At 42.5% G+C, this 25453-nt stretch overlaps 1 protein-coding gene across 3 annotated transcripts; it reads right to left on the minus strand.

Moving 5' to 3' along the window:
* Positions 1-55: 55 nt before the first annotated feature.
* On the minus strand, positions 56-24653 carry PHRF1 (PHD and ring finger domains 1). Of its 3 annotated transcripts, none has more exons than XM_052696203.1 (18): positions 24525-24653; positions 21179-21293; positions 20720-20842; positions 19096-19325; positions 18139-18222; positions 17222-17343; positions 15131-15228; positions 14286-14458; positions 13187-13316; positions 12760-12887; positions 11803-11990; positions 10829-10948; positions 8899-9053; positions 5475-8258; positions 4719-4795; positions 3849-4109; positions 2690-2818; positions 56-1043 (listed from the first exon to the last, which is right to left on the minus strand). In XM_052696203.1, exons 2-18 carry the CDS (start codon positions 21267-21269, stop codon positions 909-911), a joined length of 5028 nt encoding a protein of 1675 aa, XP_052552163.1. In that variant the 5' UTR covers positions 21270-21293; positions 24525-24653; the 3' UTR covers positions 56-908. The 3 variants fall into 3 exon arrangements, with proteins under 3 accessions (XP_052552163.1, XP_052552160.1, XP_052552161.1); XM_052696200.1 differs by having other exon boundaries at positions 12748-12887; XM_052696201.1 differs by lacking the exon at positions 24525-24653 and adding an exon at positions 21740-21825 and having other exon boundaries at positions 12748-12887.
* Between the last annotated feature and the right edge of the window lie 800 nt (positions 24654-25453).

Here is a 25453-nt window from a genome sequence, read left to right on the forward strand (position 1 = left end):
TGTGCATGTTTATACAGAATGGCCAGAGAAAGAGGCAAACAAATGACACCTGCTATAGGACTAAAACCATTCAAAATAACTTTATAAATTCTGTCACATTTCTGCTTTGTACATCAGTTCACTCTTGTTCCTCAAGCTTGTTACTGAAAATTCACAACGTTTGCTTTTTGTTTCATTTTTTTCCTGAAAGGCAGACATAAAACCAGCCATCAGTGCATTATTTACAGAAGTGCAACATAATGTCCCTCCCCAAAATTAAACTTTTCACTAACGAGATACTTCCAACAGAGTGAAAATCAACACCACGCCTCGAGCAGTGTTTCTGAAGTCAATTTATAAAGGTTAGCTCATTTCTGCAATCCCCAGCCGACAGAGCGAGTAAAGCTTCGCTCACCATCGAGCAGGCTAAAAATACCACATTTCAAGTATTAAATCAGAAATTCCTAAAGAACAATCCATATTTCGATAAATAAACACAAGGGAAACAGTATATAACTCTCAATATACTGCATATGAAAAGTGGTGTCCAGTTTCAAACTTTTAGCAAGACAGGTGCACAGCCCCAAAAATGTGATCAAAGTAACCCTGAAAACTGTAGCAATCCGGGAGTCCTAAACACAAATCTCTTCTTTGTTTCTCCTGGAATTACTCTGCTGGTCTGAGGCATTTGATTGTTATTGAGTTCTACATCTATAGGTAATAAAAAAAACAAAACAAAACAAAAACTCCAAGCTCATTCCCATATGGAAACAATTCAAAAGCAGGTTCAGCAGATCAATCCTATTATAAACTTGCTTCTCTGCAATCGGTTTTTAATGAGATGTTACTGCAGATCTGTTTTTCCTTCTGGAACAATGTTCTCAGCCAAAATAAGTTCAAATCAAGTCACATCGGCTGCAAGCTTGCTCTCAGTTTTCCACTTCACGAGTATCTTCAACATCAGCCTTCTTATGCTTCCTCATATGTTTGTATTTTTCCACATATGCCTTCACCAGGTTAGCTACCTTCACAGGGTTGATCTCTCCACTTTTGCTGTGGCAGATCTACGAGGGATTAGACAAGGCGTTCAGTCAGTGAAAGGTATCACGACAGCTCAGGAAGACAAGTGATCAGAAACCCTAAGCTTCCCAGAAGAACCAACTCCTGCAAAGGCCCTAGAGCCTCATACCAGGGCATGCAAAGCAGACAACAAGGATAATTAAGTTCTCAACCAGCAGCAGGGTAGGTCTATCCTCTGTAGTTATTTGTAAGATGTACAACATATCTTGGTCTAAATGCACTCGAGCACGTCATATCAAACTCCAATCCATGATAACTGCTGCAATTCATGGTCTGTCTTAAAGAGTTCAGCCTCTGCTCCGTTACAATGAAACGTACTGAGCAGATTTATCCAAGTGTCAGAACAGCCTGGCACAACAGCCTGAGCTAATGACTTCCACAGAAACATGTATGACTGCACCCACAACAAGTGTATTAGAACACCAGCACAGTCGTTATGCTGGGCCAAAGACTAGGTAAGAAGTTCTCAACATCAGAGCTGCCCTGTAACCCTAGCTTGCCTCTACTACACAAGTAATATCCAGCCCCAAGAGCTGGATGCTGCTGTGCTTTCACACCTCTGCCACTGCAATAGGTGGAGCAGTGCTCACTGGTAATGTTTTACTTTAAGCACTGCAGAAATTGCCCCAGCACTTATCTACTGAGCACTAACTGAGTTTGCAGAAGTGTCTCCACAGGCAAAATTAATCATTTCTATTGCAGGGCCTTCCTGTGGTTTCTATTTAACATACCAAACTGCACTGCCATAGTCCAGCAAATTCCACACAATACACAGTGTTAAAGAGGGAGGAATGCTCAGACAAAGAACGTGCCAATTTTGAGGACCCATTCTAAGGCATGTAGCATCTGCTCCCTTTCTCCTAGAGAACTCAAAACTTAACCATTGTTCAGACAAGCATTCAGTGACTTTGTCAGTGGTTTTGCTCAGTTTTTCTGCAAACTGGATCTGTGTTTCATACACGCCATGCAGGAGAAGGTGCAGAACTGCAGTCATTATCTCAGGAATTTTGATTTATGACAATTTTCCAGCGATATCAGGAAGGCAGGGCAGAGAGAAAACAGTTCTGCAGGGTATCATTTAACGACCTCAACATTAATTGCTTTCACAAGACAACATGCATTTTTCTAGTGATAAGGTACTTTTTTTCCAAACCACAATCCAGTCAGCACTAAGTTTTGAGGCAAAAGTCAATGTCACCCAAACAGCTAAGCCCTCTTCTAAAGTTCAGGGACATCACAGGTGCCCAAGGAATCAACAAACTATTTCTTAACCCTAGGAGAAGCAGCTTGACAAATGTGGAGGAAGTTTTTAATGAAGGAGGTTTAACCTTTTCCACTCAAAATACAGGCTGTGTAACATTTCAGCTGAGGCAGCTGAAGGCACCTGATCCACACCTCTGAAAACAACTTATAAAAGCAACAGTCTGGTAACTCTCAATGGCACTGCTCAGCCTTGCTTAAAGCAACTAATGTGTTTCACGAGACCATGGAGACCGTGTCAGAGTCCAAAGATCTGCTATTTTAATCACACACATTAATTAAGCACAATCACTGAAGCTTGCAGGTGCAATTGATAGGCCACCATCTGTCTCATTAACTGCTCAGCTCCTCCCCTTTGCTGCCACCTTACCTTCTGCACAGCTTTTCGAAGAATGTTCTTGTACTCCTCCTTTGTAATCTCCCTCTTCTGGTAAAAGGGTTTGATAGCAAGTTTCACTTCTTCTACAGCCCTTTCCTGCATGTGAAGCTTCTTCATGTACTGCACAACAAAGAAAAGTTTGCTACCATGCGTTAGCATGCAAGCACTTTCTGAATCTACTTTTCTCTACTTTCTTATGCAGAAGTGCATAAACAATGAAAATACTCATTTCACCTTTCAAAAAACCACGTAAGAACCAGTTTGAAAGGATCTGCTTTAAAAATCTTGAAACAACTTCATGCTATGAGGAATCCTTGCTTTGTGAAACACTATTCTGTCCCAGAAAATATGCTGTTAACAAGTGAACATAACATCGCTTGCTAATCTTCATCTCCTTCTTCCCTTCTGGAAGCTCTGAAGTAAACATCTGTCCATCAAAATAGGGACAGAATCTAAAAGCAGCAAGCCACAGCCACACAGAGAAAGCCTCAGGTATCTCTGCAAGTGCTCTAAAAATTACAAAGTTGCTTACAAATTAAGGAGAAGAGACGGCATCAAAACTTACTCTGTAAGATCAAATTCCTAAAAACTGCTGCTCAGAAATGAAGGTTCAGTGGGGGACATCATTTCACCAGTTTAACTTTATAGTAGAAAATAAAACACCTGTCAAAGTAACTGTTTTTATGCTAACATCTACTGAGAGCTTAGAGCAGATCATCTGTACAGCAAATCCAAAACCTGGCAGCAAAGGAGTAGCACTTGCAAAATCTCCAGAGTATTTTACTATCTCTGCATTTTTAGTGCTGATTAGCAGCAGGATACAGTCCTCCTCTCCATATTGATGTTTACTTCAAAACTGAGGGAGAGAAGGAAAAAAAAAAACAAATAAACCAAAAAGGTGTTTGGAGAAGCCTGGACATTCTGGTTTTCTGAGAGTGACTTCCAAACATTCATGCATTCAAGCACCATGAGAATGTATGAGATGTTTTAAAGTCAAGGTTTTCTAAGAGTTATGAACTAAGTTCAAATAAACAGCTCATTTGTGCACTGCTTCTAATTTCTAAATAATGGCTAATGCTTCAATTAACAGGACTGCAGGTTGCACGTGCAATTCTAGTTATGCATTTGCCACTTGGTAGCATTCACTCACTTCCTCATTCTTCGTTTTATCCACTTCGGGTTTTGGTGCTTTGATTTTTTCTTCTTCATTTCCAACAGAAGCAGCTTGAATTCCTGGTTCAGATGCAGTAGCCAGGCTGCCTGGCTCTGGAGTCAGGCTCTGGCCTGCCACACAGCCCAGTGCAGGGAGGCTGCCCTGCATGATGAACTGAACGGTGGGCTGGCTGACAGGTGCGTATGGGGGGAGGCTTGAGGGCAGAGGTGGCGTCAAAGGTATATTTTGACAGTACACCTGTGAACCAGATACAATTTCATTAATGCATGTACTCACAAGAAGGAGCATCAGATGAGGATTTTCAGAGTACCTTTTATCCAGTGAAATAGGCAGGAAAATATTAGTTTAAATCAGGAAAGCTACAGTCCTCCCCTCTGTGCACCAGGAACTAGCAAGAGCCCCAATCAGCGTGTCACTGATGGAGAGTGTAGAGACTGATGGCACAGACTAATGCCAACAGGCCAATTCACAGCCTGATTACAATCAGCGAGATGCTGACAGCTTCTCAAACAAGATAACCATTGATGAAGCGAGTGCTGAAAACACAAGTTGCACATATAGTGCAGAATGAAAGGAAAACTTGCTTCTTCAATTGTAAGAGCCACCTAAAAGATAAAGTGATTAGAGGATTGCTGAGGAGTATGGGCTTTATGAAATGCACTATGCACAGAGGAAGGCCAACTCTGCCATGAGTGGAGGGTGTTGCACAACGAGGGCACAGATGAAGTGGGATGCCTTCCATGACACTTGGCTGTCAGAATAGGAACCAACCTGAGAGGAATCTAGATCAGGAAACATAGGCTCAGGAATCATATAATTGGTTGGAGGAGGCTCATTTAACTGCACCTGATTTAATGTTTGGTTCAAGTCCTCTGCTTTCCAGACTCCTTCTTTTGCTCGCTGAAGTTTGTAAAACGGCATCCCTGGGTTCCCAAGAGAAGGGAAAAATAAAAAACAAAAAATAAAGAGAGAACAAAATAAACTTCACGGGTCAAAGATTCAAAGCAATTGTACATTAAACAAAAAACACCCCAGAACGCCACTAAAACCAATGAAGGATCTAACAACAAGGCTGTCTATAAAGGACTTTGTTTAGCAATCATTAACATTTTAAAGCTTCTGATAATAGAGGACTTATCATCCACTTGTGCAATTGCTTTTTAGTGGGTTTCCACGAGAACCACACAGCTTTGTCAATACACTCAGCACAGGCAGCCAAGTCAGACTGTTCTCAGCAGCTTTGGCTTATCGCAGCTCACAGGAGCGAGCTAGAGACGTGCAACACTACTCTGTCTTGAAAAGTCTTAAATTCTGAGGGAAAATCATTCCAGTTAACTATAAAAAGCATAGACTGTCAGTTCAGAGATCAGGTTGCAGTATATGGTTCAAAGCCAACCTAGCTGCCACCGGCTAGATGAGCTCTGGAAGTGACAGCACATCCTCTCCAATTCATTAGCATGACTCACTTTGTTATTGAACAAGCATAAAATACAAGGCTTCCAGGACTGAGAACCATAGGATCATCCCAGTTCAAACAGGCACCCCCACCCCAAGCCTTACACTGCCTGCTTCGACTGCATTTTGCTTTCTCAAGAGACTTACTTGGAGCTCTTCCAGCAGACATCACACCGCTTTCTTCCTCTTGAAGATTCCAAGTAACTCTCTTGACAGGTGCTTTAGATTTCAACACAGGACCCTGAGATACCACCTCCAGTTCAGGCTGAATGAAATTACTGGTCTTCTCATTGGACACAAGGCACTCATCTTTAACTTCTCTCACACAATCTGCTGTTTGAGAGGAGCTTTGAACTGGCACAGCCTCGGTCTGAGCATGCATTGTAACCTCCTTCTTTGGAGATGGTTCCATCAGAGGTGGACATAACGCAGTATTTTCTATTTTAACAGTAATCTCAAGGTTTGTATTACTACAGCTACCGAGCAGTCCTGGGTCACTCGTATTCATTAATTCTGTTTCAGCAAAAGAGTCCACATTACCAATAGGAACACAAACGTTTGTGATCTCTGGCACAGGGAACGCAATTTCACTCGCCACCACCTCACAGGTGGCCTCTGCCTTTGCAGTTTCTTGGGCCTCACTCTGCTGAACTGGGGTCTCAGTCTGCATTTCTTCAAGTTTGACATCTGGTTGGATGGTTACGGAAAGCTGCTCTAGGACCAGCTCATCCTTCGGCTCTTGTTTGAAGGAATGGGATTGCTCTGGACAGCTGGGTACGTTTTCAGCTGGAGGCCTTAGCTCTTTTTCTGGGGGAGGAGGAAGCGAGGTTTCCTTTGATTTACGTTTTCTTTCCTTAGAACGCGATCTCGATCGTGGTCTTTTTTCTTTCGATTTGCTGCTTTTGTGCTCTTGCGATCGAGATGCAGACCGAGACCGAGACCTCCACTTTCTCTTCTCCCGAGACCTGGATCTTGATCTCTTTCTGTCTCTTGACCTCAAGCTACTGTCTTTATCATACCTCTCGTAGCTTTTGTCTCTCCTGTGTTTCCGCCTCTTTGTCCTCTCAATACTATTTGATCGGGAACGACCCCTCCGCCTCGACCTTGACCGAGACCGTCTTTTCTTCTTCCTATTTTCATAAAACTCAGAATTACTTCCAGGACTACCTGAACGCGACCTAGATTTCTTTCTCTCCCTAGACCAAGAAGATTTTGCCTTTTTATCCTTATTTTTATCCTTCGTTTTCTTTTTTTTAGATCGTTCGTGACTGCTGGAACGGTCAGTAGAAGACCTCCTGCTCTTGGATTTCAACGTGTGTATTTTACTGCTCTCTTCTCCACCTGACCAAGAGGTAGATCTGGAGCTTCGGTCCCTTGAATGTGCTCTGCCCCTAGACCCTGATCGGGATCTCTTCCGCTCTTTGACGAGTGCCTTTTTCCTTTTAGCCTTCTTCCTGCTTCGGGAACTGGAGTTTGAACAGGATCTGGAACGCGATCGCCGCTCTGTTTGCTCCGCCTTCTGGACCTTCTGTTCCCCTTCACTCTTTGATGAACTATCTGGTTCTAGTTTCACATTAATATTAGATCTAATTAATTCTTCAGCATTGAAGAACACATCGGGATCCTCTCTACCTTCCTCCTTTAAGTGCTCTGCATTTGAAACTTGCTTAACAACAGATGAAGTGCAAGGACTGCTCAGAAAGTCTTCCTCATCCATATTGTCTCGTTCCTCTGTATCAGAAATCTGTTCTACAATTCTACTTTCTACTGGCACATCATCATGAGATTCTGTATTACTAGATGGTACATCAGATTCAGCCCCAGATCCAAAGATATTTTCTACCGTGTAAGGGGTAAAACGACGAACAGTTTGAAATGTTTGAACTTTTGGATTTTCAATGGAAATCGTCCTGGTAATATTCGTTAGCGGGATCCCTGAGCCAAGCCTTTCTGGACTGCTGCTTGCTGAACTTGAGTCTGACCCAGTTGGCTCAAAGGGATCATATATTTCACTTTTGACTTGCTTCTTCTTAACTGAGAAAAGAGCTGAAGGACTCTCTTTCTGTTGCTCCTTTTCATCCACAGGGCGGAAGGTGTTACAGAATCCTGGGTTAGACAGTCTGCTGGAATGTCCTGTGTTCCCAGGAATATTAATTTTAAAACTCTCAAAAGAACTTGAGCCTTTGCTTCTTGAAGTGCCCAGTAGTGAAGAGCTGCTATACATGCCTGCGTTGGTAGAAAAAGATACCCCGCTTGTACGTGTTTGTTGCTGAGTTTCCCTGGCATTTGACTTCTGACTTTCCATCCTGCTACCCTTTCCCAGCTGATTAGTGCTCTCTTTGCCAGTCAGCTGGGTTATACAGGAGCTGGGAATGTCACAGCTTTGGCTTCCTGTGGGTTCTGAATCCACCTGCTTGCTACTGGTTTCCTTTTTAATCTTTGGTATCCTGGGAAGCTCAAATATGTCAATTCTTCTGGGAGGTGGCTTCAATGGTTGCCTCACAGTTACAGCCTTTGAACCAGAATTCAAGTTACAGCACAGGGGCTTTGAAGATGAATGGGTACGTGCAAAGTCTTTAGAGTTTCCATTAAATCTGGGCATTTCATCTGGCTTGGAGCCATACCTGTTCAGACTAGCTACGCTGTGAGTAGTCTGAACAACCTTGGGTGTCACTGAATACTCTGATTTTACAGTTGCTTTTTCTGATGTAGTCTGTGCTGGGTTTGCTGCAGGCTCAGTCCTGTTCGGTGAAGGTGATGAATATAAGCTCGATGAGGTGGGTCTAGAGTGAGTATTCAGCCCCGAAGAAACAGAAGGTCCAGAAATGGAGCTGCCTGTCATGGTCCCTGAGGGCACTGTACTCAGCTGGGGGTTATGTCCTGAACCATCATCCACTCGTGAGTCTTTTACTGATTTTCTGTGAAGTGGAGCTATGGCATACAAGCAAACAATTAAGTTTTCCAGGGCACATTTCACAGTTTTTCCCTGACATGAAAATAAATATGGAACTAATTATTCTAAGTTCCACTTTAGCTTGTAGACATATCACGTAGGAAAAAGACAGTCTGATTAGGTCAGATGATAAAGGCTTAATGTCAGACAATGGCATCCTTGAGGTAACAGCTAATATTCAGGAAACAAATTCTTCTGCTCTGCAGACGTAACTACATCTGTGTTAATCATCCTGCAATTGCTGATTGATAAAAGTGACTGTAGCAGAGGACATTATCAGTAGTAATTTTAAGAATAATGCTCTCAGATTCAATTTGTATAGTATTTCTAAGGAATAGCATGCCAATGAAAAACACAGCTGCAGAGCATGTATTCTATACTTCTGAAAACAACTTTCTTGCCAATGCCCTCATCATGCCCTTTGAACTGAGTGATAGTTTGCAGGCATGGCATCACCAACGACAGAAGATCAGGGTACTAAGACTGCTCTGCTCTATCCAATTCTCTACTTTTTAGTACAAAGCATAAGACTACACAGCACGTACTTTTGAAATAAGATCAGGGCAGACAGGGATAAAACAAACAGGCTAATTATAATATCAAGTGCCAAACTCTTACCTGCTTTCTTTGCTGTCAGAGAACCATCTCTGTTGATAACCACATCAGAACTACTCATCATGAGGATGCTCTGTCCAGACAGGATACTACCCAACAGATCAGGCACAGGAGCAGCTTCTGCTTCTTGATCAGGACTCAAGGCAGGTACACTGCTTCTGCATGTTTCAGAGGGGTTACATTTCCTTTACTCTTACAGCACTTGTTCTATACACACACATTACATTAAAAAGAAACCAAAATCAAGGGCATAAACAGAGGTCAGCCAGAAGTTCACTTATAGCTTTGGCTTCACTAGAGTAATTCAGCTCCCATCTCTACGACAAAAAGGAGTATCCCCACAGGAATACCACCAGATAGGAAGCACGTAATCATAACATAGACCTCTGTTAAGCAAATACTTCTAATCTTATATAAGGATGATGGCTTTTACATGTTACGCATCATGATTTAACTTTTAGAGCATTTAAGATGTATTTGTGAAGCACAAGCCACTGTTCAGCACTTCACAGAGATACTTCCATCCCAGCTGTCTCTTCCCACCAAAACAGGATCAGAAGCATACTCCTCAAACCTACATTACTGTGTAAAAAAAAAAAAAGCTTTATGCAGCTTAAATCGGTGTCTGCCGTCAGTTAGGAAAATACACATAGATACCTGCTGGTAGTGTAACTAGGAGCATAGCAAAGAATTGCACTGAAAACCAGCACTGCTCCCACACATGGGATAACACCACTCTTTGTGCATACACCATCTTAAGAATATAGTTTTAACTGTAACTCCTCTGGATTTGAAACATGATTTTACTATTTTTTATTGGATTCATTTTATTTAAGCCTGTCTTCAAGGACTTAAAAGGTTTGAGTGCTTACAGTGGTTTGCTGTTTGTTTATTATTTAAGATAAAAAAAAAGAAAAAAGACAAAAAAGAAACTCACTGTAGTTCAGGCAAATCAAACCTTTGGAAAAATTGGATTTCAGCTAAACATTTTTACCTTCTAAGCAATGTGCTACTTAAACTATCCCAGAGGACACGCAAAGTGACCTGGAAGGCTTTCTGCAGGACAGAGATGGGAAAGAGAAGTCCTTCAAGCTATCATAGAAATATACAATCTTAATCTCAAGGAACAAATCTTTGCTTTAAGTCAGATGGATTAGAAGACAGCCATGTAAACCTCTTATAACATTTAACCATTTAGGATGAGCTTCCTTTTCTCCCAATCTCCAACTGCCCCAGATTAGCAGTTTTCTGTGACTCAGCTGATATGTTTCCAGCTGTTTTCCTCAACCCTTTTCTTCCTGTCATGCCCTTGCTCCTTTTGCCCTATCTTTCTGCATTGCATTCCCTGCCCCAGTCTTGAAACCCCATTGGGGCTAGTAGTGGGAGACTCATGCACATGTGTGCACGCACGTACACACGTAGAGGAAATAAAACACCAGTCAGACAGCAAAGCAGAGCAGAACAATTTAATAGAACCTGTTGAATTGCAGGTTCAAACAGGTTCTTCCAGTTTTCTGAGTTCCAACAAACAGCATAGGAAATGGGTGATGCAAGTACATCCCTCATTCTCTCCTATTCTCTCCTTTGGACGTGCAACTCATTTCCTATGCCCTCTTAAATAAGGGAGCAATTGTTTTACATCTAAACTTTAAGTAAAAGAGAGACCAGGGTGAAAATATCAATTTGAAATTTCAGTGGGAAAGTTAAGAGCTGTAAGTGCTATTACACAAAAATACATGTGGGGCCTTCGATATCGATATATAAAGAGTAATTTTTGTGTAAAATGCTGTGGTTATTTATTTACCCATGTGCATTGTCTATGCATTTTTCAAAATACACATGGTAAGAAAAATGCTAGATCAGAATGATCACTTGTTGACTCATGGCACAATTAAAAAGAACAAAACAGAAGAAACACTTGATGGAATTTTACCTGGGAAGTCCCACAGAAACAGGTCTAGCTACAGGACGGTGAGACCTCAATGCTGACTGGGAGAGAACTCTCCTCTTGGCACTCAGTGGTGAATCTGGATTTGCTGGAACCTCTTCATTACTGTGGGTAGATTGAACATATACAAACCTCCAAATTACTGCCAAATGGATGAATTGGATAACACCATTACAACACATGTGCCAAGAGAGTATTAGCTGTTTTATTATGATACATAAAGACCTGTGCCATCTACCTCTTTTCTGTTGCTAAGCAGAACTGCCTAACAAAAGAAAGATTCAAACGTAGGTGTTTAATTTTAAAGTATTAGATGCGTAGTTTCTTTCCAAAAGACTGACAAAAAGGTTTGCTCAGCAGGAAATCTGGTAACTTCCAAAATCCAGAGCTTAAGACTGATACAAATTATGGTATACTAAGATTTCTCCAGAATTTAAAGCACCTGGAGAAAGGAACAGGAAAGAAGCAGCATCAAAAATTTCACCGCTCCACCTAATTCTACATGAATTTACTGTTCTCTGAATAACAAAAATGCTGTTATTTGAATAAACTAAGAATTATTAGCACCTGACTCCTGTGATATTACTCAAAGGCTGGAGTCCGAAGATCTTACAAAAGATTTTCACGAGGCTTACCATTTCAGTAAACCTGTTTTAAGAAGGCTGATTCTTTAAGAGCTCAGCAACTTGGCCAAGGAGGGAAGAAAGAACAAGTACAGCATTACATTATTATAAACTGTGTATCCAAAGCTATTTTCAGATGTGACATTTACACTCCTTGCACAAAGTCACAAGCTCTTCTCCAAAATATAACCCAGTACTCGAACTGTTAAAAGTCTCAAAATATCCCAGGTTTCAAACATTCATGAAGATACAAATACATCCCTGCATATGTACAAACAACTCAAGACTTGTAAAATTATCTCTGGATTACAGTCTCATACACTCAGGACGTCTTACCCTTCATAAGGATCCAATTCATACGGGTCTCCAAACACAGACAGAGAAGCTGCACCAATATCTGCTCTCATCAGACCAAGTGAGGGCTCCGTTGGTTTGTGCATGGAAGGAAGTGAGGCCCCACGCACAGGTTTACTAAGACCAAGCGTTCTTGCAATGCGGGAGCGAGCAGTAACCTCGTTTTTTACCTGCACAGATGCAAAGACAGGTTATTTGTATGTTCAAGGCAGGTACAAATTCTTCACTTAGCCAAAGCACAGTGACCAGGTTACCACCATCAATAGAAAGGACATCCATCCATTTGCTTTCAAAAAATTTGTGGAACATCTAACCATGGCCTAGATTTCACTCCACGTATTAACTTCAGTGACCAGACAGGTTAAATTTCTACAAGACTGTCACTGAAAATCATCAGCTCTGTACATAGGATGTAAATTCCCACTAAGATGGCTGAGGACAACAGTCGAGTTGTCAGAGTACCCAGTGTAATTCCTATCAGGACACCAACCACAACTGAAAGGGATTTAGAGAGCCCTTATATCTGATTAATTGGATTTGCAGCAACATAGACACAAGTATCCATAGCTTGTTAAAAAGGACGGGTGATGAAAATTTAACTGAGCTTGCATGAATACTGATGAAACTCTAGAGCTTTATGGCAAGAGCACAACACAAAGCCTGTGGGACATCCTTCAGCGCGATCCCTATAGTTCAGGTACCAGGATTTGTCAGCTAATCCAGCAGGCCTGCTTAGAAGTTGCAATTCATTTCTAGGTCAAACCACTTTTCTGAAGTACACATTCTACAGATATTTCCATCAGAAAAAAAGAAAAATCTACCCACTACCACCACAAGACGGTATTTTTACCTTTAATACCATCTAATAATGCTTTTATAAATTAAGTGGCAGAAAGTCAGTGGATCCTGATACTGGCAGAAACTCACACGTGATCTTACTCTTATCTTTTTTCCTCTTCTCTTCTTCATCAAACGCTTGCGTCTCTTCACCTGTGTCCCCGACATTTTCTTCCCAGCAGAAGATTTTGTCTGAGTTCTTTTCTTGCCTGCTGCTTTCCTCCTCCTACCTGATGGGACATAAGACAACCAAGTATCTGGCTAAGTGCTGGTGCTGCATTGTTCCCTATACTCTCCTTCTCATATTCTCGTAGTATACAAAGCAGCTCAAAGTGATCTACACTGCATAAAACAGAAGAAGTGAAATCATTAGATTTTAAATGATGCTTTTGAATAAAAAGTCATGCATTTACATGCACAGGTGTGATAGCATACAGCTGCTCTAAAGTATTTTGTATGATTCGAGCTCCTTTCCTCTCAAATTCTATTCTTGCAGATGGAAGCCATAGAAGCCTCCTGATGCTCTTACCTGTTTTTCTCTTCTGTCTAGCAGGAGCTTGCAGGGTAAGAGGACGTTGGTAGATGGCTGTGTTTAAGCCTGCTACAACTGCCTCAATTGTTTCATCCAGCAGAGAGGACATGAGGTACCTGGGCACGTGCTGTGTGCAAGATTAGAAGATACATGATACAGGCAGCTTAAGATCAGCAGCAAGTTGGTTACAAATGCAATTTGAGATTCAAATGAGAAACTTGAAAAACTAAAACACCAGTAAAGCACTTATGTCACTTTTCTCACCTACTGATTACTACATGAAGGAGAACCTGACCTTGCCCTTCCAACTCCTTCATCACTACAGGTCTTTTCTATCCTAACACTGACTCTGCAAAGAGTGTACAGCTGCACAGAAGAACTTCCAAGTCCACTGAACAGACCTTTGGTTCATCAAACAAAGCACGATGAGCAAATACTGAAAGTCAAAGCAGTATGTGCTCCCCATCTTAAAGTCCTCCTTCTTTAATACTCAGGTAAATGTGCCCAGAGGCAGAGGCAGTACCACTAGCAGCAGCATTTCAATTTCCCTCTTCAGAAAACTCACTGAAATGGTAGGTACGAGTTCATCTTCAGAGCACCACTTCCTTGTGATAAGCAAGGGCTGTTCCTTCAAAGTTTCAAATTCCTCTTCTTCTCTACACACACTCAAATGCATTTGAAGTGTATGCACTCTGAAGCATACACTTCGGTTCTTTGGTTGGAAAGAGGTTTTTCTGAATATCTGCATTACATTGGCCATACTCCATACATGCCAATCATATCCCTAGAATGTCTCTAACCCTCCTCTCCTTTCATGGATATGATAAAAACCAAAGGCACCTACTTCAGACTGTGTTTAGAGCTCCAATTCAGATAATTTGGGTTTTGCTACAAAAGCTCTCTCCTCCTATTATAGTGATTTTGATGACAAATCTGAAACAAACATAAAAACCACCTCCTCCCAACACTCCATAGCTCCTGACTATTTTGCTATGGACAGTCAACACTCAGACAGATCAGCTACTTAACGTGGGGACTGATGTCAGCTCTTGTACAAAATCCTTCCAGAAGCTCAGGAGCAAATATTTGTAAGTACCTGAATTTGCTGTGCAGTTGTGATTCGGTTTCTATTCACTGTTGCCCTAACTCGCTCACTCTGCCGAGTCCTGGCTATAGCTCGGGTTCGGACATGAGGACGTAGCCTGCTAGTGGTAGGAGTAACATCAGCCATGAGTGCAGCAACCTCTTCTTCACTCACATGATCTGTATCTTGAAAGAAAAGATGTCCAGGTCACTTTTCTTCCTACAGGTGAAAGCATTTCCAGAACTTTGGACAAAAAAAAAAAAAAGTTCGCATTCCCTTTCCTAAATCAACTGCCTTCAAACATGGATGTGATCTCAAAGAGAAATGAACACAGACAACACCAACACTGCTGCAGGTTGTTACAGAGAAACAAGATTTTCTAAGTGTCAGAAAGCACTGTTACTTTAGCAATCTCGGGTCAGAGTGTTAATAAATTACTTTCAGTGTAATACAACACAACCATACGGAAGCCCAGGGCTAGCCTCAGGAAAGTTGAAGACTGCTTATAATGTACAGTATGTGGAGTTTCTTAAGATTTTGATCTACAGTTATTACCAGAACTCCTTCTAAATCCCTGGAGGCATTCAAAGCCAGGCTGGATGTGGCTCTGGGCAGCCTGGTCTGGCGGGTGGTGACCCTGCACATAGCAGGGGGTTGAGACTAGATGATCATTGTGGTCTTTTTTAACCCAGGCCATTCTATGATTCAATCAAGAGTTTCAAGGACAGAATGCCTAACAATTATTTTCAAATGCATCAACCCAGGAGTTAAACATGACTTCAAAAGGCCACATGCCTCACAGCATTTAAATCAGGAGGAAAACACTTACTTTTAATGAACAACACTAAAATCCTTACCTGCAGAAGCATCGACACCCATGGGAACACAGGCTGGACAGAACCATTCATCTACAGGGACTTCACTCAGAGGTGGATTAAGGCATTCCATATGATACCTTGAAAAAGAAAATAAATGAATAACCAAATCAAACAATGTGCTCCTTACCAAAGGACAAGAGCTTTTTTAATGTCTATCCACATCCCACATAAGGCAATAATCCTAAGTGTGGAAACTATTTCCCAAAGTTGATACTGTGGTCCACATATCTGCTCCTATCAATCTCCAGAGAAACAACATTACTGCTAGTTGCATGATGGTCTTTAATTCCAGATTGTGTTCTGAGCACTTAAGGCTCAAAAACATTCAGAAAAGAGTCTTTCCCTCACCATGCAGAATATTGCTTGCCATTTGAACACAGACTGCAACAAATGTGCAATCAAAGCCCAAACTGGACACAGTGAAGAGAAAGGAAAGAAGTCATTGAATCGGTGACAAGACAATCTGGAAATGGCATCAATTTCCTGAGAACCAGTGTGGTATTATCACTGATATTTTCTTGAACATTTTACCTTGCATAACTAGCCACAGGTCATCTGCATTGCCTTAGGTTGAATAAATGCATTCAATTCTACATACATCTCAGCTGATTAAGGAAACAATTAGTGATAAGAATTCCTCTATAATCATGTGAAATAGTTGCTCCGTTGCACGGCTCCACACTGCTATTTGCAGAATGGAGGCTAACCACTGGACTCTGAAATGCTGTCTTACAGAGGACTGTGCTCATCCTCAACAAATCTCAAAAGGGAAATAAGAGAGCGGGATTCTCCCTCAGGCATTTTGAATTGTTCTCTACCCCACATGCTGAATAACTAGCCTTGTCAATCACTTAAAGGGAAGGTGTCCAGGAAAGCCTCTTAACATTACCCAACTTTGATCGCTTAATTTGTTCAATTCTGTTTTCAGGCAGTAAAAAACACACAAAGCAACACACATCAATAGCACAAAAGATCTGAAGCAACTCGTGTTCAAATTACGCTGCTGGAAAGACTTCCCAATAAATGAAATGCCTCCCATGAAAACTAAGTGCTGAGACCAAGATCCTTAGCCAAGGAACACTGCGAGGCATAGGCTTCAAGTAAGAGCTTCAGCTTCAATTAGCAGCATTTCTAAGCATTTTTTCTAGAACAGGAAAACATCATATTACTTCTGATCTAGCACGATGCCAAATCTCAACGTATAAAGAGTAAAGTTCTCTGCTTCACCTCCCATGCCAAAACTCACTCACTGTCTGATAACACACTGCAATTACCACAGGACAAAGAAAAGGGAAGGAGCATTCACCTGATGCTCTAATCATATCCTGTAGCAACACAAAAAAGCCCACAGAGAGAATACAGCTGCTCATTTACCTCCCACAGGCTATCTAGCAAGCTCAGCAAAAAAGATTTTTAAGAGCTTATTTTACCTATTCATTCAAACAAGTATCTCATTTTATTCCATCACTGACTTCTGACATCAAACTGACAATGCTGCAAGACTGATTCAAACAGTGTTTAAGTTTAAACTCTAGCAGAAGATTATAGATTCAAAATTACACTCAAACCTCTGTCAGGTAGAGACAGCAAGAAGAACATAATAATTTAACAGCTGTGGCTACAAAGAAAGGACATCAAAACGTAATGCAAACTGTCTATCTTGAGCTCTTACACACAGCATTAAAGCCTAGTGAACAGGAACAAGTCAGGTACTCCCTTAAGGAGGCATAAATGATGTAGGTGTTCATTCCCTCATGCACCCATGCATTGCATGGGGGAACACAAGTATCTTCAACCAGTTGACTGCAGACATCAAAACAGGAGAACACACCTACATCATCCATGCAGGAAACCTGCTCCCTCTACAACTACACAGTCAGGGAAGGATGCATCACATCATGGGGATGTCTGTGCTAAATATACAGATGTAAGTCTGGCCACAGGACAAGGCTGAGGAGAGCAGCAAGGGGCAATCCAACGAGCAGATGGTGCCTGCTGACCCAACACTGGCTAGCCCTGCAGTACTTTCTGCAGCCACACAGGTGCTGTATTCATTTCAGTGCATCTTACCCTGCATCACAGCCATCGCACAGCAGCAGCCGATCCTCTCGGTCACTTCTGCCACATACTTCACAAAAGGTTGGATCATCCTCTCCTTCACTATCCTGAGTTTTTGTGTTCTCAACAGGAATCTAAATAAAAGAGAAATTCATATGAAATGCAGAACATGCCACTTCTAATATCTGCTGTCACACCAGCAGTAACACCAGCAAAATCTACAAATGAATTGAGCAAAATGGCTGCTGCACACTTGAACCTTCAATTAAGATCACTGAACACAGCAAACACTAGTAGAGATCCATTGAACTGTCTATTGTCAGACACTCACAATCACAGAAAACTATTTTAAGAAGTCAAAACTCCTGAATAAGATCAAAAGTACTCAAAGAAAAAAGGAATCCAAAGAGAAAACAAATGAGAGCAAGGATGTCCTCTGAATACCAATATGTTTCAGATATTGATTAATAATAAGGCAATGACAGCTCCTCAGTATTCCTCATGGTGAGTAACCATCACCAGACTCAACCTGTGCCTGTAAGAGTTTGACTGCAGGCTCCTCTCTCCCCTTACAAAGCCAACTGCTACACAACAGAGCTGGTAGGAAGCCATAAAGAACAGATCAATCATGATTAACCTATATTGATCTTATCTGTATTACAGCAGTACTTGCACTATGCTGGGCACCTTCCCTATGCAAAGTGGTTTATGGATGCAGAGCACCTTAGAGTCAAACATCCATCACACAAAAAATGCAGTTATGCAAACAATCCTTTTTCCCTTCAAAGCCAACACCAAGCTTCCACACATAACAATGTAGGAAATGTGATTAAACATGAAAAAAACCCAAGCCTATAACAGCTCCTTAAAAGGCAATCTCAAAATAGGAAAGAATACATTTTTTTGGTTTACCAGAATAGAAAGCTTACCTTTTTTAAGACTTTACCACCAAAATGTGCCCGAATGCTGATGTACTTAAAGAGGATTCGATCCACTGGACAAGAGTTTGCATTCTAGATATAATTAAAAAAAAAAACTCAACAAAAAACCAACCATTTTCACCACGCAATTAATAAAGAAGTCTTGAATCAATTTCTAGAAAGCAAGTTTTCAATTATTCATATAATAAGCATTAAATGAATGTAGTGAGCATTTTAAGCACTTAAATTTAACTTATCTGGTTTACAAACACACTGTTGTAACGGAGGAAATATGAACTTTCAGCAAAGCTTTTATTAATAGAATTGAAGTCATTTAATCAGCATTCAATTGCTAAAGGAACATCACAGTTCTTCCAAACATGGCCTTGAAACACAGTTCACATTTTAGGACACTATTTTTTCCAGAAGAATGAGCAATTACTCAAAATTACTTGCAAGCCCATTTAACTAAGTCTGAATTATCAAAATTATTGGACTTTGATTACTGAATCTACAACAGGTGGCATGTAACTTTGAAAAAGACTGAATTCATAGCAAACTCCTCATTTAGTCATTCTCCATATCTATCCTTTGTATAAGTGTTCACTGTTGCAACAAACTCTGATCCTCACAGCTCAGAATTTAATGAGCTATATACAGCTATAAACACAGAAAACCAATACTACTGATGTCTTGATTTAAAACCAAGACTTTCAGATGTCTAGAAATGCACTTGCTCATGGTATGGCAGCTTTCAGAGAACAGAACATATCAGGATGGGTGCAAGAAACAGATCCATGCTTCACAACTCTGAATCCTAACAAGTAAAGCAGTAACCTATGTGGAAAAAGCTCAAGAAAGCAAATATAAACATTACATGATCTGTTCTCACTGAAGCAGAAAATATAATCAGAGAGATCAGAACACAGCAGAAAGATGCAGGAAATCAAGTACAAAACAGCTCACCTTTGACCACTCCACTATGCAGTCCAAGCAGAAGTAATGGGAACAGTTCTCAGGAGTCCCTACAGCCTGATCCCTAAACGTGTTGAGGCAAATAGGGCAGTTTTCACCATCCTCATCAGAGGAGATGTTCGCTCCATTCATGTGTGGCTTTAATTTGAGAGGACTGGCCATTCCCTCCACAGCAGCCTCAGCTTCTTCCTCTTCTTCCTCTTCATCATCATCTTCACAGTCTTAAAAAGTGAGAGACAAAAAAACAGCTTTCACATGCTGTGGGGCTTCAGCTAAGGCAGGGTGGGGAATATTACTCTAGAGAATTCCAAGTAAGTCAAGGACAAAGTACAGCCCTTCCAGCTCAAGGTAATGGTTTCTGCTGCTTTCTATTCTTTTTTTCCTCCCTAAATCCCACCACTAAAAAGGAATATATTACTCTGGAAGGAAAAAAAAAAAACAAAAAGCCTTGAAACATAACTAGTCTTGAAAGATGTTAGAAGGACAGGCAACAGAAAAACAAGAGATGAACACAATACTGAGAGAAGAGGATGCTTCAGGATACCATGGAAGTTAAAAGCACAATTATCACACATCCAACATTTCTTCTGGTTAACAGACACTCCAGAGAACAAGCAGCAGCAATTTATACTTACCTGTGGAACAGGTAAAGATTTCACAAATAAATAGCAATCAAAGGAATTAGGATATCTAGCTGGAGACTACTTAAATAAATTTGAGTTTGAGTGAAACTCATTTTAGACACTCAGACATTACAGAGAGATGTTTTCATGTTCAGTACAAAATACAGACGGGTCTTTCCCTAAAACCTGGGAAGTAGCCATTTTCAAGAATGAGAAGTTATGTAAAAAGCTTAAAAAAAAAAACAAAACAACCACCACCACCAAAAAGTACAGCCCTTGTGTTTTCTATGAATTTTTCCTGATTGAAAACATGATTATTCTAAAAGATGAACTAATAAAGCCTCCTGGCACCTAGCATCAACTTTCCAGAACCAGACTGTTCAATTAGTAACTTGGAAAACTGTACCCAACTTAGCTTCAAGACACAATGAAAAACAGTTTCTATCTATCCAAATGATAATTTGAGTGAAGCAGTTTCAGAAGCATATGCATTCACACTCTAGGTTTTCAGTCAAATTAATAAGCTTAATAAGTGAATGGGGATGTTACTTAAGAAAAATTAAGTCACCTTTCTCCCTCCTGCCAAGCCTTAAGAGGAATCATAATTTATTCCCAAAATTCCCTATCACAATATTCATTTTAAAGCTCCAAAGCAAACTGAACCAAGCATACTTTTTGTAAGTGGAAAAAACAAGAGCCACTGCTGTAACTTCAATCTTTTTTGACTCACCTTGGGAACCCCTCAACTGTTAGTCACTCCTACTGATTGCAATTACATCATTTTGGCTAGTGAGTTGTTCTCAAACACATAAACACTTCACAAACCTAGATACAGGGGAATATCCCTTATTTATTTATTACTGGAGGCACTGGCCAATACCCTAACACAGCAACACCTGCAGATTTACATGTCACAGTTACTGTCTGGAAGAAAATCTTTCATCCCACTCTTCTTCCAATTATTGAAAAAAATGTATTTGTTACACACATACCTTCTAATTCTTCATCTTCACTTTCTTCCTTGTCCTCCTCACCTCCCTCTTCCTCAGTGTCATCTTCTTCCTCCTCACTTCCAGTTTCACCTTCTGACTCACAACTGTTTCCACCATTGCTTTCTTAAGGAGAAAAAAGGGCAAGTGTCTGTTTGACATGTGGATGGGCAGAACAGTGAAGGACACACCAGAATCCCTGCTTGGGATGTTATATAAAAAAGTGAAAACCCAGATTTCCTCAGTGACCTTCTCAGCAGCGTCAAAGTAAGGAGATCTGAGGAACTTAACGGAAGCACGACAGCAGACTGAGACACGGGCATTTAGAAAGTAAAACAAAACTTCTTTGGAAAAAAAGAAACAAATGGTCACAAATATACCTTCACTTCTTTTTGAAGGTTAAGAAAGGGGGTTCTCAGCCCTAGAACTAGAAATGTGCATGCACAGAGAGGCTGCATTTACCTGTTTCACTGAGGAATGCTAGACTTTGCCTTCTGCCCTTGCCTAGTGCGGCATTCTTGTTTATCAGTTCATCCTGGCTATCATCATCCATGGCAGGACATTGGAGATCCACTCCCTGTAAGAAAGCAGACGTCAGTGAGGCCATAACCACTGAACGTGCACAGCAAGCAACAGTGCAGCAAAGAGCAGCCAGCAAATGTGCTTGCAGAACTGTGAACAGTAAAAAGGACACGGTGCTACAGCAAAGACTGCTTGCAGCAGTCCTTAGCCAGAGTAGGAGGAAGAAAGTCACTGATTAGTGTTGCCAGTTTCAAATCAGAGGTGCCTACAGTAAGCATTCATCTCTGAGTGATGTTTTAGTGCTAGCTGAAGCCTGCTCCCTGTACAACTCAGTTCAGAAGAAAGATTAGAGCTTGGACTCCTGAATGACTCTAAACTGCATAACCAGAATCAAAATAGCGTAACCCAATGGAAGGAGGAAAAGAAAGCCTGCAAACAGTGAAACCATCCTGTGTACTGCTTGTAAAGAGCAGTACTGAAAGACACCAGAGGTTAACTCACCCTCTGAATGAGGCCTAACACAACGACAGGTACATGTTCCCAACCAAACAGAACAAGAACAGAGATGATGCACTTTAGGTCTTCCTCTAAAGGGACCTTTTCACAGCTCTGTCAAGGAATAAGAAAGTCTCAGAGAACGCAACCACAGAAAGGAGCAGACTTCACGGGGTGCATATTAATGCAATCAAATCAGTTGCTGTGCACTAGGAGAGACCAGCAGAAAAGATGACAGGTACTGAGAGACGCTTCATGATCCAAATTCATAATGATGATCAAAGCACAGCTTTTAATATACAGTGCTACAAAGCATTAAGAAAGAAGGATCACTGTAAAGACCGCTTGCTCTATAAACAAATCATGGATTAATGCAATCAAGTGGCATTTACAAAGCTAGCTGTCATATCTTACTAAGAAAAAGATACTGAAACTTCTTTGCTACGTTTGCACAAGAATCCAAACAAGCATTCTTCTCCCACTCTCTGCTCTGCATTACACAGCTTGCATACTGAAATCTTTTATGGAACAAAACAGTATGTTTTATTAAAGTGCTCTTGATGCAGATCTTCACCCATCCACTCCCTTTTTCAGCCACGTAGCACAACTGCTTTTCAGAGCCTTCAGAATGCAGCTTTCACTGAACCAGACTGAGTTATAATTGAGTCTTTAATGCTCAGGGAGCTAAAAATAAATTAAAAAAATTAAAAAATCAAGCTTCAATTCAACCAGGTTCTTGGTCAGGACATATCCTAACTTGATGTGAGATTCTTGTCTAAAGAGACGACTGAACTTCTAGCTAAATTTGAGGCTGTTAACATGAGCATTGATTTATACTGGCCGAAAACATGCAGATTCATCAAAACCCAGTCCCTCCATGATGTAACACACAAAAAAACAACAGAACACCAGTCTCCACCGGGAATTTTTACGTTTCAGCAGCGTGTGCATATGAATTATTCAAATAGAAAGTTCATTATGTAACAAACCTCCCAAATGCCATGCTAGTGGGTAACATAGACAGAGCAAATAGAGCAGCTCTCCCTGAAAACATTTGACTGAAGCAGCAACAGCTGCCTTCAGTTTTGGAGTACCGGATGCCCTCAACACCCCACTGGCAAAGCACTCAGCATGCTTTACTCTGTCCAAAGGCCCAAGGTTGCTGAGCCTCTCACATCCACAGATCCTCTCTCCTGTAACTCCTTCTGAAAGCTCCTTGCAAACAGGAGCGAGGATGTCCTGCCAGCATGCAGCTCATGAACATCAGGAACAAGGTGAACAGGCTGAAAATCTCGTCCTGGGATTCAGTCCCTCAAATGCCCAGCATCACTGCTTCCAGTAAAGCCTACTGCACTCCCACAGACACCATGCACACATCTGCAGGCTGCACACAGCAAACGGGGCCCTTAAACTGCAGGTTGCACACCAGGGAAAGATGCTGCTAAAGGCAGATGCTGTGCACCCTCCCAGCACTCCCTGTTCTTAAATTCCCATTTAACAGAGCCTCACAGTACATTAATAAAACATTAAAACAGCAATATGAATACAGGTTTACCAAACAAGCACTTCAAAATGTTTACTGAACTGAGATCCTTACACATGGCTACAAATTGGGATTTTAACCCAACCAGGTGATAAGTGCAGTTTCCCAGCCACTAGGAGCCTCACTATGGCAATCATCCTTTTCTTCCTCAAACTGACCATCACATATTTGGAATTAAAGCCAAGGGCTTTCCGTTTCGTACGTTACATTAAGTGTACAAAAACAGAGCTGCAAAAATCACTCTTGTACAAAGTTGGAAAGAATCTGTCTGTGGTACACCTGGTACTCTAAATGTAGCAGTCAGAGGAACTATGTGGGGAATAATTCAGATTGAGACTCCTCCTGCACAGTGCCAATGTAATGTGCACACAGAGCCTTTGAAAAGCTCTCTACATCTAAATTTAGATTGGACATTCCCCCATTTAAGTTCCATAAAGATTAACTCATAAATACCGTTATCAAAACCACCTATGCAATGATTTGAATCATTTAAACCCCTAAAAGCACCACAGATGAGGCACAGAAAAAAATCCACCCTGGGACAGGTGGGGGAATGAGGAGCTCTCCTTTGGCTTTGTTCCAAACTGATGAACCCCAAATCCCACACCAGTACTGTCCGTCAAAGCCACGCAGCTCACTGCTGAGGCTCTCTGTAACACAAACAGAGCAACACACAGTCTTTGCAGACACACTTCTGGCATCGAGCATGCAGGAGCTCAGCGTGGGAGCAGCACGCTCAGTGCCATTCCTGTCCCAGCAGAGAGCCCACCAGCTTGTTTGCAGACACACCGCGCGGTACCGCGCATCCACCACAACGAAAGCCCTCCCTCGGAATGTTTTTCACATCGTTTCTAGGAAGCGTAACGACAGCTTTCCCCGCTGTCCGTGAGCACGGAAAAGAAAAGAAATGCATACCAACGAGCTTTTTGTGCAGCCCTAACAAAGAGCCGCCGGCCTCCAAGGAGGACACCCACCCGCAGGCGGTCAGAGCGAGAACTCCCGGCTCCCGCTGCACGGGCGGCCATCGCAGGGCAACGGTCTCACGGCTCTGAGGGCGGAAGAACCCGCCGCAGGCCGAGTTTCCGACGCCCGCTGAGGCAGGAGGGCCGGGCCGGGCCGCGGCTGCTCGGGTCGATTCCGAGCGTCCGGAGAACGCGGCGGCCGCCCCCCGTCCCACAGCCGGCTCTGGATCAGCGGGTGATTCCCCCGACCCGCCTGCCGTCCACAGGCCCCAGTTCCGGTACTCACGCAAGGAGAAGGCTCCGGCGCCGAGCCGCGCTCACATCACCAGGCCGGGCCGCGCAGCGGACGGCGCGCCGGAAGTACTGGGGGAACACTTCCGGGTCACACCGGCAGCGGGGCCGGCCGTGGGACTTAACCACTGCGGGGTGCCGGGGGAGGGAGGCGGCGGGGCGAACCACGCGCCGCGCGGGGGCAGAACGAACCGTCACGAGAAGCGGGGCGGCGGCTGTGCCGCTGCGGAACTGCGGGGGGCGGTGCGGAGCGCCCTCAGGGGTATCTGCGACTGCACGGGCAGCGGGGGGAGCTGGGCAACGCGCTTTCTTAAGATGAGGGGTGAGGTGCTCGCAGCATCCATCCCTGCTTTCTTTGTGCCCCAGGGCCTTGGTGCCGCTCCCGCTGCCCCCCAGGCTGGTGGCTGACTCCATTCCCGCGTCCCTTCTGCCCGCAGCGCTGGGACCATGGATGTGGCCGAGCCCGGAGACACACGGGCGTGTCTGCCTCGTAGGGCCGGAGGCAGAGCCGAGCCCAAAGGCAGGCATGTGCCCTGCGTGGCATGCGAGGACACGGCACGTTAAATACCTCTTTAAGACTGCTTTTTTTTTTTCCTTCTTCTAACTGGCTGATCCCAGCCCAAATGTTCCCATTCCTTCGGGTGATCGTACGCACGTACAGGACAGCTTTCCCCGGCCTTCCCCTTGTGCAGCGCTGTTCCACCAGGCACCGTGCTCTGCTCCAGTCTCAGCTGTCTGCAAGCAGTGTGTGCTCCTTCAAGAACACTCGGGGCATTGTCAGAGAGCAGACAGGGTGTTGGGGCTAAAAACGAGGGCCTTTTCATTCTTTCCCTTGTTTTCCAGAGCAAAACCTGTGCCAATGCTGCCTACTCAGGGCTTGCTTTCTCCACTGCCCCCTGAGCACTCTCAGTGAAGGAGAAACAG

This window comes from Tympanuchus pallidicinctus, unplaced genomic scaffold, assembly GCF_026119805.1.
Source record: "Tympanuchus pallidicinctus isolate F22 unplaced genomic scaffold, pur_lepc_1.0 scaffold3, whole genome shotgun sequence".
Lineage (NCBI taxonomy): Eukaryota > Metazoa > Chordata > Aves > Galliformes > Phasianidae > Tympanuchus > Tympanuchus pallidicinctus.